At 44.9% G+C, this 13,874-nt stretch overlaps 1 protein-coding gene across 1 annotated transcript in view; it reads right to left on the bottom strand.

The window, feature by feature from the left end:
- The window catches only part of RHOT2 (ras homolog family member T2), a 78,290-nt gene that overhangs the window by 62,114 nt on the left and 2,302 nt on the right, over positions 1–13,874 (bottom strand). The window contains exons 2-4 of the mRNA XM_082260969.1: positions 9,968–10,026; positions 3,633–3,714; positions 1,359–1,402 (exon numbers count right to left, since the gene is read on the bottom strand). Of these exons, the coding sequence (XP_082117095.1) occupies positions 1,359–1,402; positions 3,633–3,714; positions 9,968–10,026 (185 nt within the window). The remainder of the gene's footprint in view (positions 1–1,358; positions 1,403–3,632; positions 3,715–9,967; positions 10,027–13,874) is intronic.

Below are 13,874 nucleotides of genomic sequence, written 5' to 3'. Positions count from 1 at the left end.
ATCAGCGCTGCCTATCAGTGCCCACCAATGCTGCATATCAGTGCTATCAGTGCCACATATCAGTGCCCATCAGTGCTGCATATCAGTGCTACCTATCAGTGCCCATCAGTGCTGCATATCAGTGCCACCCCATCAGTGCCACCCCATCAGTGTCTCCTCATCAGTGCCTGTCAGTGCGGCGTCATCAGTGCTCATCAGTGCAGGAAAAAACGTATCTATTTACAAAATTTTATAACCTAAACAAAAAAACTTTTTTTTTTTTTTCAAAATTTTCGGTCTTTTTTTATTTGTGCACCAAAAAAGAAAAAACCTGGCGGTGATCAAATACCACCAAAAGAAAGCTCTATTTGTGGGGAAAAAATGACACAAATTTGGTTTAGGTGCAGTGTTGCATGACCGCACAATTGTCATTCAAAATGCAACAGCGCTAAAAGCTGAAAATTGGTCTGGGAAGGAAGGGGGGTTTAAGTGCCCAGTATTGAGGTGGTTAAACTAGGGTACTCAGCAAACACTCTCTCTGCATGTCCTAGACTCCTGCCAAACAGGAACTTGAGAATGAGGTGGTAATTTATAGAATCTAGATGAAAGATAGGTGAATAAATGTTGAAAGAGATAAACAAATCAAGGGAAAAGGAAAAGAAAAGAAGAAAGAAAAAATAAAGAAGAAACGAAATAGTGAGAAGAAAAGAAAAAGGGAACAGGGAAGAGAAGAGAAGAAGGGGAAAGAGAATAAAAGAGAAGAGCAAAGAGAAGAGAAGAGGTTAGAGGAGAGAAGAAGAGGATAGAGGAGAGAAGAAGAGGATAGAGGAGAGAAGAAGAGGATAGAGGAGCGAAGAAGAGGATAGAGGAGCGAAGAAGAGGATAGAGGAGAGAAGAAGAGGATAGAGGAGAGAAGAAGAGGATAGAGGAGAGAAGAAGAGGATAGAGGAGAGAAGAAGAGGATAGAGGAGAGAAGAAGAGGATAGAGGAGATAAGAAGAATAAAGAGAAGAGAAGAAGAGGAAAGAGAGGAGAATAGAAAAGAGAAGGGGAAACAGAAGAGAAGAGAAAGAGAAGAGCGAAGAGAGGAGAGGAGAAGGAGAAGAAGAAAAGAATAAAGAAATTCTCTTTAAATTGGGGTTTGTCAGTATACGGTCAGATCAGGTTACAGACCCCATGTTAGCAGGAAGCAATGTACTGAGCCATTGGAGAAGAGCTGACTTTGCACTTTGGCACTCTTACATACTCAGCCTGTGCCTAATTCAGTCAGCTTACTTACTAAGCCAGGAGATTTCCATAGCAGGTGAATATATACACTGCATGCAAAAAAAAAAAATAAAAAAATACTTTAGTAGTAAAACCAGATTACATTTTACTCACCTTTGCAATCTCTTCCCTGAGCTCATCCTCTGTCTGTTCCACTTCTACACAGGGAGAAGAGAGTTAGCAGCATCCATTAAAGGAAAAAAAAACAGCTAACCTACATTCACACTAGCTGCATGCTAAAACAATTCATTTTAGCTTTTTAGCCAGTGTCTGCTGTGTGTTGGCGGTGGAGGGCATTGCGTTTTTTCAACGCAAATGCACTGGCTACTTTTTTTTTTTTAAACCTTAATGGAAATGACATTTTATTAATTTCTACCTACTGTACCGGAGAGACTGTGCAGTGACCGGTCGGATGAGCTCCGGTACATTTCTGGAAAAATGTCTGCATGTTTGTGCAAAGCACTGCAATCCACCTGAAGAATGTGTTGCAGTGTGAACAAAGTACACAGAAAATACCTGTTATCTATGTGCTCTTGTGGTTGCTGGGCTTGATCCAATATGGAAAAATATCAGCCACCACACATGCAAAGCATTCTCTAATTGGATAAGGTGGCGATCATGATGTCACGGACCTCTTCTCTTCACCTCATCACTAAGAAAAATGCAAAGCATTCTCTGAATGACAGTCATGACGAGCAAATGACCCCCTGTGGTTAATATGCAGAAGGGCAGCCACTGGTCACAGCACCTGGAAGACCGCAGGCATCTGTGTTACTTGTAGCTCCGGTTACCCCAGTGATTTACAGCAGTGGTCCTCAACCCTGGTCCTCAGTTCCCACTAACAGGCCAGGTTTGCAAGATAACTGAAAAACAACGCAGGTGATATAATTTGCTGCTCAGTGATTGCAGTACTCTAGTCTGCATCTCCCCAAGGTAATACTTCAAATCTGGCCTGTTAGTAGGCCCTGAGGACCGGAGTTGAGGACCACTGATTTACAGCTTCTACACAAGCAGATCAGGTATCACATATGCATATTTACATTGTACCAAGCTGGCCCTGTGACATATATCATCCCGCGAGTTCAGTTTTAATTGTGCCTAATCAGTACTCTGACAAAAACAATCAAGCATTCAGGATGATTTAGGCTCCTTTCACACGGCCGCTCCGTGTGAAAGGTCCGCTGCGGGACTTTTTTTTTTTTTTTTTCAACGGAGCGGATGACATTTCTGTCATCCGCTCCGTGTGCCCGCATATCATCCCATCCATTTGCGGATGATATGCGGACCTAATGTAAGTATATGGCACTGCGGATGACACCGCTGACATCCGATTTTCCTTCCTTTCCGTTTTTTACACGGATGGAAAAATGGGGTTCTGTTCCGTTCCAAAAAACGGAACAGAACTGAAAGGAGGAAAATCAGATGTCAGCGGATGGTATTCCGCTGACATCCGCAGTGCCATTCACTTACATTGATGTCCGCAAAAAAATAGGATGATTTGCGGACACACGGAAAGCAGCGGAGCGGCCGTGTGAAAGGACCCTTACTAAAACTGGAGCGTGCAAAATCTGGCGCAGCTCTGCATAGAAACCAATCAGCTTCCAGGTTTTATTGACAAAGCCTAAGGCTAAGTTCACATGTAGGCGTTTTGGCGCGTTTTTCTGCTCTAGGATCAGCTCAAAAAATGCCAAACAAGACAAATCCTATTCAATTTAATGGCCCCTGTTCACATCTGAGCGTTTTGACGTTTCAAGCAAAACGCCCAACGCTCAAAAAAGTACATGAGCTTCTTTTTGGGCAGATTACAGGTGTTTTTATTTTTTTCCATTGGTCACTTGTCAACCTAAAAACGCCTGCACAAAAACGCTTGTAAAACGCCTGAAAAAAACGCCCATAAAAATGCCTGAAAAAACGTCTGTAAATAGCAACGGCAAGATGTGAACGTAGCCTAAATCCCAGTTCACTCTGGTGGGGCTTTGAAATCGTGGTACTTTAGCAAAAGGCTGTGACTTTTCATGAGATTTGGAACTGTAAAATCACATGACAAGTCGCACCGGTGTGAACTGGGACTAATTTAACAAGCTGAAGTTAGAAGCGGATTGGCTACCATGCACAGCTGCACCAGATTATGAACTTTCTAATTTTAGGTAAATCAACAGCTTGAATATTCCCCCCACCAGTCATCAGAGGGGTAGCTCTGACATGAGGAAGCTAAGCTTCTGCCCCTACCAGGATGACGACCTCCACACAGAAATACTTTTCAGAACAAGGAATGGAATGTTTGTAATATAGAAAGAGAAGCTGCAGGAGGCCCCAGAACATATTGATGGCTAGTTTGTTGCTCACTGCTTACACAGCGTCCCCAGTATTGGTCTTCTTTATTTATACCTGAAAAATCCACAATGTGTGTTGGCACTTTTTCTGGGGTCACATCGGCTGGTATGGTGATTTCCTCCGCTCGAGCTGGAACCTAAAATAAATTTTTTGAAAATAATGAAAATCCGTGCTAGGATTCAAATAGGCCCTAAGACTCCAACACAAAGTATAAATCAAATGGAAAATTGGTAAAGTGCAGTGCTAGAGGAAGTGAATAAATAAATCCTGACTATAAATTATCCAATCATATAACAAATACAAATGTGCAAATAAAGCAAATGATCAGCTGTGATATACTGTACATTAGCAATTCATATAACAATTACCCAATAAGTAACAGCCAACAAAAAAACACAGGCGGCCCTAATGACGAAACGCGTAGGGCGTAGACAGAACACACACTACCATGCATGCACACCAATCTGCAGCCATCTTGGTTACTGGCACAGTGAAATTCTCTGATGTTACACACACAGCATGCTCTGCAATACATTGTAAGTGCAGTTACATATTAAAGCCAGTTTTTTATGTACATTTACACTACGGGACCTGTGGTTTTTTTTTTCTCCTTTACTGTGACATGAGTTACTGGTCTTGTTGAAGAGGATCGGAATGTCCATCTAGTGATTCGGGAACAGGCTGCAGTGGTTATACACCTTTGGGTCCTTTCACACGAGCTTTCAGCCTGGCAGACTCCGTTTTGCTCAGTGGGGATCGATCCACCGATCCCCGCTGAGCAGACGGATGACAGCTCCGTCTCCGCTTACTTTGCAGAGATAGTCCTGTCAGATCACCACTCTCCTCTACAGGAGATCGGATGAAAACGGACCGCCTGTCCGTTTTCATACGATCCCATCCGATCCGATACTCCAGACGGATGGAAAATAGGGTTTAATTCGTCTGGATTTCATGGACAGGATCGGATAGCAGCGGGTGTCAGCGGAGATGTCGACGCTGACATCTGCTGCCCCATAGGGGTGCATGGGGGTTATGATCAGGTCCGCCTGAAAAAACTGACAGGAGTACCTGATCGGAAAGCCAGTGTGAAAGGGACCTTACTCACATGGGAGTCTTCTGAGGTGCCATTAAGAGAGCAGAAGGCATATGACCACTTTATATTTGGGGTCATATAATTCTGGTAAGCCTTGTTTGCACAATGGGGGGGTTGTGTATGACACATAAAGCTTTAGAGCTGGAGATCTTATCACTGGCATTCATACATTTCAATTGGCCTAGCCCTTCCTTCATCTACTATACTAGGCTTGTCCTAATATTATATTGCACTTGGGGGTGAGATCAATGCTGTTGAATCTGTAGTGCAGACTCTGGCACACTTTCATTTCATTTATGGTTTGAACTTTTGCATGCTAACATTTTTTGCACATTGATACATTTGGCACTTTACTTATATATTTGCACTGTTTTTGTATTTTTGCATAAGAGTGGCGGATGTATTTAATAATACAAATATTGCACAGATTTTTGTGTATTTGTACAGTGGCTGTTACATACTGTGTGATTGTTATAGGAATTGCTAATTTATATAAAATACAGTTGATAATATTATTTTGACATTAGCACATTTGTAACTGTTATGTGATTAGATAATTTGGATAAATTATAGTTGAGGATTTATTTATTCACTTCTTATAGAGCTTCACTTTAAGTCCCGGTTCACACTAGGGCGACCTGTGAGGCGACCTGGTCGCCTCACAGGTCGCCGCAGGTCGCCTCCCATAGGGAAGCTGCGGACCCGTTCTAAAAGGAGCGACACAAGTCGCTCCGACCTAGAAAAAGGGTCCGGAGCTTCTTTGGGGCGACCAGGAGGTGACCGCCATAGACTTCAATGTTATGAAGTCCGTGGCGGCCGCTCCAAGGTCGCGGCGCGCTGCTCGCACCGCGACCTCGGAGGTCGCGGTGCGAAGTAGCGTCGCCCCTATGTGAATGGGGCCTGACAGTTTTCCAATAAATATTTATGACTTTCTAATTACATTTTACTTGGGTGGTACAATATGAAATAAATAGCAGAGACAACAAAGCTAAAATCCAAATCATCAAAAAGAAGCTAGTTTCTAAATTTAAAAAACACGAAGAATGAATAAAGTGTGTTTGCCGCATGCTCAGCCCATAAAGAAAGTAATGGGCATTCATTTTTTTTTTTTTTCATGCCAGCAATTAATTAGAGGGGGTTAGCTGGAAGCAGTTTAAGGGGGTACTTTGTTTGCCCAGATTTGGACTAGGGTCGATCTGGTCCTGGTGTCTGAAGACACAGCAGACTAAGATACAGATTTACATCATCTACAGCAGCCACATCCTGTAAATGCACCAGCAAGAAATACAGAGGACCTGCAGTCTTCTAACATAATTTGTAATAAAAATATATTTGCCATTCTGAAGCTTCCCTGCAACCACTTTGCATATTATTTTATATATACTTTAATTCTGTACTTGCCAAATACACTGCAGAAATCTCCCTCCACTAAGTCTGGCTGCAGCCATTTTAACTGAGGGCGGCTGAAGCTGCTGACTGTTTACTTTCTGGATTTACAAAGAGGCACACACACACACACATATATATATATATATATATATAGACACACACACACACAGTATAACAGTGTAATTTTGCTGTCCCCTCAAAATAACTCAACACACAGTCATTAATGTCTAAACCGCTGGCAAGAGAAGTAAGTACACCCCTAAATGAAAATGTCCAAATTGGGCCCAAAGTGTCAATATTTTGTGTGGCCACCTTTATTTTCCAGCACTGCCTTAACCCTCTTGGGCTCCATGCCCAAGAGGGTTAAGGCAGTGCTGGAAAATAAAGGTGGCCACACAAAATATTGACACTTTGGGCCCAATTTTCACCAGAGCTTCACAGGTTGCCACTGACATCCTCTTCCACTCCTCCATGACGACATCACGGAGCTGGTGGATGTTAGAGACCTTGCGCTCCTCCACCTTCAATTTGAGGATGCCCCATAGATGCTCAATATGGTTTAGGTCTGGAGACATGGTAGGCCAGTCCATCACCTTTACCCTCATCTTCTTTAGCAAGGCAGTGGTTCTCTTGGAGGTGGATTTGGGGTCGTTATCATGTTGGAATACTGCCCTGAGGCCGAGGGAGGGGATCATGCTGTTCTTCAGTATGTCACAGTACATGTTGGCATTCATGGTTCCCTCAATGAACTGTAGCTCCCCAGTGCTGGCAGCACTCATTCAGCCCCAGACCATGACACTCCCACCACCATGCTTGACTGTAGGCAAGACACACTTGTCTTTGTACTCCTCACCTGGTTGCCGCCACACACGCTTCACACCATCTGAACCAAATAAGTTTATCTTGGTCTCATCAGACCACAGGACATGGTTCCAGTAATCCATGTCCTTAGTCTGCTTGTCTTCAGCAAAATGTTTACATGCTTTTTTGTGCATCATCTTTAGAAGAGGCTTCCTTCTGGGCCGACAGCCATGCAGACCAATTTGATGCAGTGTGCGGCGTATGGTCTGATCACTGACAGGCTGACCCCCCACCCCTTCAACCTCTGCAGCAATGCTGGCAGCACTCATACGTCTATTTCCCAAAGACAACCTCTGGATATGACACTGAGCACGTGCAATCAACTTCTTTGGTCGACCATGGTGAGGCCAGTTCTGAGTGGAACCTGTCCTATTAAACCACTGTATGGTCTTGGCCACCATGCTGCAGCTCAGTTTTGGGGTCTTGGCAATCTTCTTATAGCCTAGGCCATTTTTATGTAGAGCAACAATTATTTTTTTCAGATCTTCAGAGAGTTCTTTGCCATGAGGTGCCATGTTGAACTACCAGTGACCAGTATGAGAGAGTGAGAGCGATAACACCAAATTTACCACACCTGCTCCCCATTCACACCTGAGACCTTGTAACACTAATGAGTCACATGACACCGGGGCATGACACCAGGGAGGGAAAATGGCTAATTGGGGTGTACTCACTTTTGTTGCTAGCGGTTTAGACATTAATGGCTGTGTGTTGAGTCATTACACTGTTATACAAGCTGTACACTCACTACTTTACATTGTAGCAAAGTGTCATTTCTTCAGTGTTTTCACATGAAAAGATTTAATAAAATATTTACAAAAATGTGAGGGGTGTACTCACTTTTGTGAGATTCTGTGAATATATATATATATATATATATATACACACATACATACACACACACACACACACAAATCGATATACAGACAGACACAAATGCACCACTGCTTGCCTGTATTTCTCTTCTCTGGATGAATAGATCTCTGCAGTCTCCTGTTATCTCTGCCCTCACCCAGCCCCCTTCCAGCTCTGCAGCCATCATTGGCTCTCCTATGACTCATCCCTTCTCCTTTGCTGGCAAACTCTCACAAGAGTTACAGATAGCTGTACATGATGTCATTAGCCCAGGATGTTTACCAGACAAGAAAGAAAAAGTGGGCTATATAAGGTATTTACTGGCAGAAAAAGAATGTTTTACTATCCAAAGTTAAAACGTCAAGGGCAAAAGATTTAATAGATGGGAAAATCCTACCGACAGACTATGTGCCAGAAGAGACTGGAGACCTGGGGACATGCTGGCATTGAGGTAATGTGATGTGATACTACAGCCCTTCTTCCCCCATCCCCCCCCCCCCTTCTTGTTGCTGTGTCTAATTGTGTTGATTCATGACACATAGACGATGGTCTGGACTGGAGACATCTCTCCGCAGGGGGTGTGTATTGAGAGACTGCCTGTTTACCATAATCTCATTAGGTTATCTGTAGCCTGTTTCAATGTACAAATGTTCAGTTCCCATTGGTTGTTCCTTGTCCCCTTCCCCTCTTTGGCAAGGCTAAGGGGAGTGTCCCTAACTGTGTGTAAAACTGTATGTCTTGGAATTTAATAAACAGCTCTGCATGTTTAACCCTCAACACCTGTGTGGATTGTCTCGTGATTGAGGGGTTACGGGCTGGGTATGGCTAATCGGCAGGCCGTGGGTGAGTTTGGAGGACGGGAGACACCGGTCTGGCGGATGTGCCCACCGGGGGTATCTAAGATCCGTCACAGTGGGGGCAGCGGTGGGATGTCTCCTGCAGTCCAGGACATCCAAACCACCACCAGGATTCAAGATCTGGGCAGCTGCCGAAGAGTGATACGGGGACCAGCCAGCATGAGAGCTGAGTTCGGGAGGAGGCTGCAAGGCATGCGGGAGCAACATCGGGGACCAGCGACAGAGCACACCATGCTCGGCTGGGAGGATGTGATCCGCCGGCAACTCTGGCATGAGGCGCTAAGCCACGAGCGGCGCCATCAGGGGAAGATCCTTCCCTCCTCCGCAGAGATGTACTGGACGCAGTACCGTGCGTGAGAGGTTACATAGTTAGTAAGGTTGAAAAAAGACATCAGTCCATCCAGTTCAACCTATGATGCGTGTGTGTGTTTGCTTTTAACTGTACATTGTATACCCCTGTATGTTGTGGTCTTTAAGGTGTCCATCTAATAGTTTTTTGAAACTATCGATGCTCCCTGCTGATACGACTGCTTGGAAGAGAATTCCACATCCTTACTGCTCTTACAGTGAAGAACCCCTTACGCACTTTAAGGTTAAACCACCTTTCCTCTAGTTTTAGTGAGTGGCCACGTGTCTTATTGTATCTCCTCTCTCTGAATAGTTTGTTCCTTATGCTCGGGTCACCAGTACAGTATTTGTACATTGATATCATATCCCCCCTCAATCGTCTTTTCTCCAGAGAGGTGTTCCTGAGGGAACGACCGCGTGATGAATGGAAGACGGAGCTCGGAAGATCCGTCACACCCCCCCTCCCCCCGCCAAAACACTTCACTCCTCACTCAATCCAGCACCATGCCCTTCTCTTCCTGCATTCACAGGACAGAGGCGGCAGCAGCAAGAACCACTGACTCCTGCTGCTGTCAATAACATCCTGTGAGAAGAGCATAGAGCAGGAGGTGGGGTCAAGTCATCCTGTGTATGTCAATGAATGCACACAGCCCTTCCCAGAAGCGAGCCTGTAGATGCTTCCTATAGCGGTGCACAGAGAAGAGGAGGAGTTAAGAGTTCGGTGAGAGACCTCAGAAAAGGAAGATCGGGCATAACATTGCACAGAGCAGGTAAATATACAATGTGAATTATTTAAAAAAATTTAAAGAAAAAACTGCTTTAACCCAATGTGTTTAACAGCACTTTAATATGTATCAGTAAAAAGCCTCCCTTTCCTTGTTATCCTAGAATAAATAGGTCAGATACATGGTGTACACAGTCTGCTGGCAGCCAGGCAATTCCCAGAATTCTCAGCAAAAGGCAAACGTGAAGTGAAAAGCACAAACCTCATCAGGGAATTCCTCTCCCACCAGAGCCATAATCAGAGACGTCTTCCCCACTTGGGCTGCAGAAAGAAAGAGAAGATTAATACAGAGCAAGATACAACTGCAGCTCATGTTTTCTCCGAGTTATGGAGAACAATTCTCTTATATAACGGACTCTCCATGGATAGGAAAACTTCAACACAAACAGCTGCACCGATTTCTGCTTAAAGTGGAGCTTCCAGATACAACAAGCCGTATTTATCAGCCCTATGGAGCAGCACAGTGGTCATGGAGGGGGAAGGGTGCTAATTTAATTCAAAGAGTGAAACTCATATATTTTATATAGATGAGTTACACACAGAGTGATCTATTTCAAGCATTTCTTTCTTTTAATTTTGATGATACGTAGTTAGTCTGGCTGAAAAAGACACAAGTCCATCTAGTTCAACCAACAGAAGGAAACCATGATTAAGATTCACAGCTAGTGAAAACCCAAAATTCAGTATCTCAGAAAATGTAATTATTACATAAGACCAATTAAAAAAAGGTTTTTTTAATATGGAAAAATTGTCTTACTGAAAAGTCTGTCCATGCACAGCAGGGGTGGGGAACCTACAGTTCGGGGGCCGTATGCGGCCCCCGAAGTCATCTGGTCCGGCCCCCCATGCAGCTGAGTCTGTGTCTCTCAGCTGATCTGTCAGAATGGAGCCGATGCTTCCTGTATAGTTCCTGCTCTGTTATGACAGTCCGAGTGAGTCACAGGCAGAGTGATATCAAATGCAGTACCAGCCAGAGTCAGCAGTACCGACAGCATTACCAGCCAGCAGTACCTACAGCACAGTACCAGCCTGAGCCAGAAGTACCCACAGCAATACCAGCCAGCAGTACCCGCCTGAGCCAGCAGTACCAGCCAGCAGTACCCACAGCACAGTACCAGCCATCAGTACCAGCCTGAGCCAGCAGTACCTACAGCACAGTACCAGCCTGAGTCAGCAGTACCCACAGCAGTACCAGCCTGGGCCAGCAGTACCAGCCAGCTGTACCCACCATCAGTACCAGCCAGCTATACCCACCAGCAGTACCCGCCAGCAGTTATTTTCAAAACTTACCACCACAAAAAAGTCGACTGCGCTTCAGACTGACCGACGCAAACCTGGAAAAGCTGTTGCAACATCATCAATACCAGCTAACATCACACACCTCACCAAAGAGAAGCAGTTGCAGCCATCACATTAGGGGTGAGTTAATTAATTGTTTGACCAAATATAACAGGCTAATTTTTAAAGGTGATCATTTTGTACGGCCCCCGAATGATTTTATAAATACCCAAATGGCCCTTGGCAGAAAAAAGGTTCCCCACCCCTGATGTACAGTATAGGATGCACTCAATACTTGGTCAGGGCTCCCTTTGCATTACTGCATCAATGTGGTGTGCCATGGAGGCGATCAGCCTGTGGCACTGCTGAGGTGTTATGGAAGCCCAGGTTGCTTTAATAGGGGCTCATCTGCATTGCTGGGTCTCTCATCTTCCTCTTAAAAAACCCTCAGATTCTCTATGGAGTTTAGGTCAGGCGAGTTTGCAGGCCAATCAAGCACAGTGATACCATGATCAATAAACCAGGTATTGGTGGTTTAGGCAGTGTGGGCGGTGCCAAGTCCTACTGGAAAATGAAATCAGCATCTCCATAAAAAATGATCAGCAGAGAGAAGCATGAAGTGCTCTAGAATTTCCTAGTAGAGGGCTGCACTGGCTTTGGATTTGATAAAACACAGTGGACCAACACCAGCAGATGACATGGCTCCCCAAATCTTCACTGACTGTGGAAACTTCACACTGGACCTCATGCAACTTGGATTCTGTGCCTCTCCACTCTTCGTGCCGGTTCACACTGAAGCGGCACGACTTCGGGGCGACCTGTGAAGTCCCGTGCACCGCGACTTCAGCGCGACTTGCACGTCCTTCATAAAATGAATGTCTATGCAAGTCGCTCCGATGTCGCCCCGAAGTAGTACAAAACCCTTTTTCTAAGTCGGAGCGACTTGTGTCGCTCCTATTAGAACGGCTCCTGTACTACACAGTGGGAGCGACGGTGCGTGACTTGTCAGACTGACCAAGTCGCCTGACAAGTTGTACTAGTGTGAATGGAGACTTCCTCCAGACTTTGGGACCTCGATTTCCAAATAAAATGCAAAATATTCCACAGTCAGTGATGAGAGCGGATTGGAGGGAACACATCTCCCTTTACACAGGACACAGGAACAGAGCCGAGACTATAATTCACAGGATGTGCGCTGGAGCTCCCTCCCCTCTAACCTCTTTGATCTTGGTGTCAGGAAAACTTGTGGGAAGTGATTCATGGTGATAATGGAACAACAGACAAAAAATATGCTTAATGCTCTGGATTAAGACAAGTACACTATAGAAGGATATGCTTTGTTCATATTTTATTTTTGAGGTTTACAACCACTTTAACCCCTTCCGCACTGCTCACTAGAGCACTACTGCGGCAAAGTGGCTCAATAACGTCTGGCGACGTAGACCTACGTCGCCAGACATTCCCCTCTCTCGGCGGCATGCACGCGCCGCCGGAGGCTCGCTCCCACTGTATTCAGTCACAGCGGGAGTCGGGCCAGGGGAGGAGAGGTGGCGATTGCCGCTGCTCTTCCCCGATCATCGGGGAATCGAGTGTGGAGATCCGCCCGCTTGTGTAAACACAAGCGGGCGGATCTCCTAAGTGACAGACAGGGTCAGATTGCAGGGTTCAGCATAGCTGAACCTGCGATCTGTCCTTGTGTCACATAGTCCCCTCCCCCCACACACGTCAGTAAGCACCAGGCATACATTAACCCCTTGATCACCAATAAAAATTAACCCCTTCCCTGCCAGTGTCATTTTTACAGTAACAGTGCATATGTATAGCACTGATTACTGTAGTAATGTCACTGGTACCCCCAAAAGTGTCGAAAATGTCAGTCAAGGGTCCGATCTGTCCGCCGAAATGTTGCAGTCTCGCAAAAAATCGCAGATCGCCGCCATTACTCGTTAAAAAAAAAAAACACCAAAAATGACAGAAATCTTTCCCTTAGTTCAGGCATGTCCAACCTGCGGCCCGGGGGCCGCATGTGGCCCAGAACCGCAGGCAATGCGGCCCACTGCCCCCTGACAATTTTATTTTTTTTTTGCTGGGGAGGAAGGAAGTCGAGTCGGGGGCACGGCCACAGAGGCAGCCTCGGAGGGGATCATCCACTAGTTGTGTTAAGTTAGTGCTGGGGGGGGCTGCAGCACGGGAAAGGCTCGGCGGCGTTTTATTACTTATATACCTTAACTATAGTATATATTTTATATGCGGCCTGAGAGAATTTCTGTACACTCAATGTGGCCCAGAGAAGACAAAAGGTTGGACACCCATGCCTTAGTTAGTAAACGCAATAACTTTTGCGCAAACCAATCAAAATACGCTTATTGAGATTTTTTTTTACCAAACATAGGTAGCAGAAAACAAATTGGCCAAAAATTAAAAAAAAATTTGATTTTTACATTTTTTTGGGGGGAATTTCATATAAAAAAAATGTGAAAAATATTATTTTTTCAAAATGTATGCTCTTTTTTTGTTTATAGCGCAAAAAGTAAAAATCGCCCAGGTGATCAAATACCATCAAAAGAAAGCTCTGTTTGTGTGGAAAAAAAAAGACGTAAATTTTGTTTGGGTACGGCGTCGCGCGACCGTGCAATTGTCAGTTAAAGTCGCACAGCGCCGAATCGCAAAAAGTGGCCCAGACGTAAGACAGCAAAATCCTCCGGTGGGAAAGTGGTTACGATGGCTATACCCTCCCTCATAGATTTCTCCATCTATGCTAAACAGTGTTGATGGAAGAATCCCCACTGCCAGCTTTTGTATTATGACGACAACTGGATGTCTGAATACCC

This window comes from Pelophylax lessonae (assembly GCF_965119305.1).
Source record: "Pelophylax lessonae genome assembly, chromosome: 6".
Taxonomy (NCBI): domain Eukaryota; kingdom Metazoa; phylum Chordata; class Amphibia; order Anura; family Ranidae; genus Pelophylax; species Pelophylax lessonae.
This window is presented reverse-complemented; position numbering and strand designations above follow the sequence as displayed.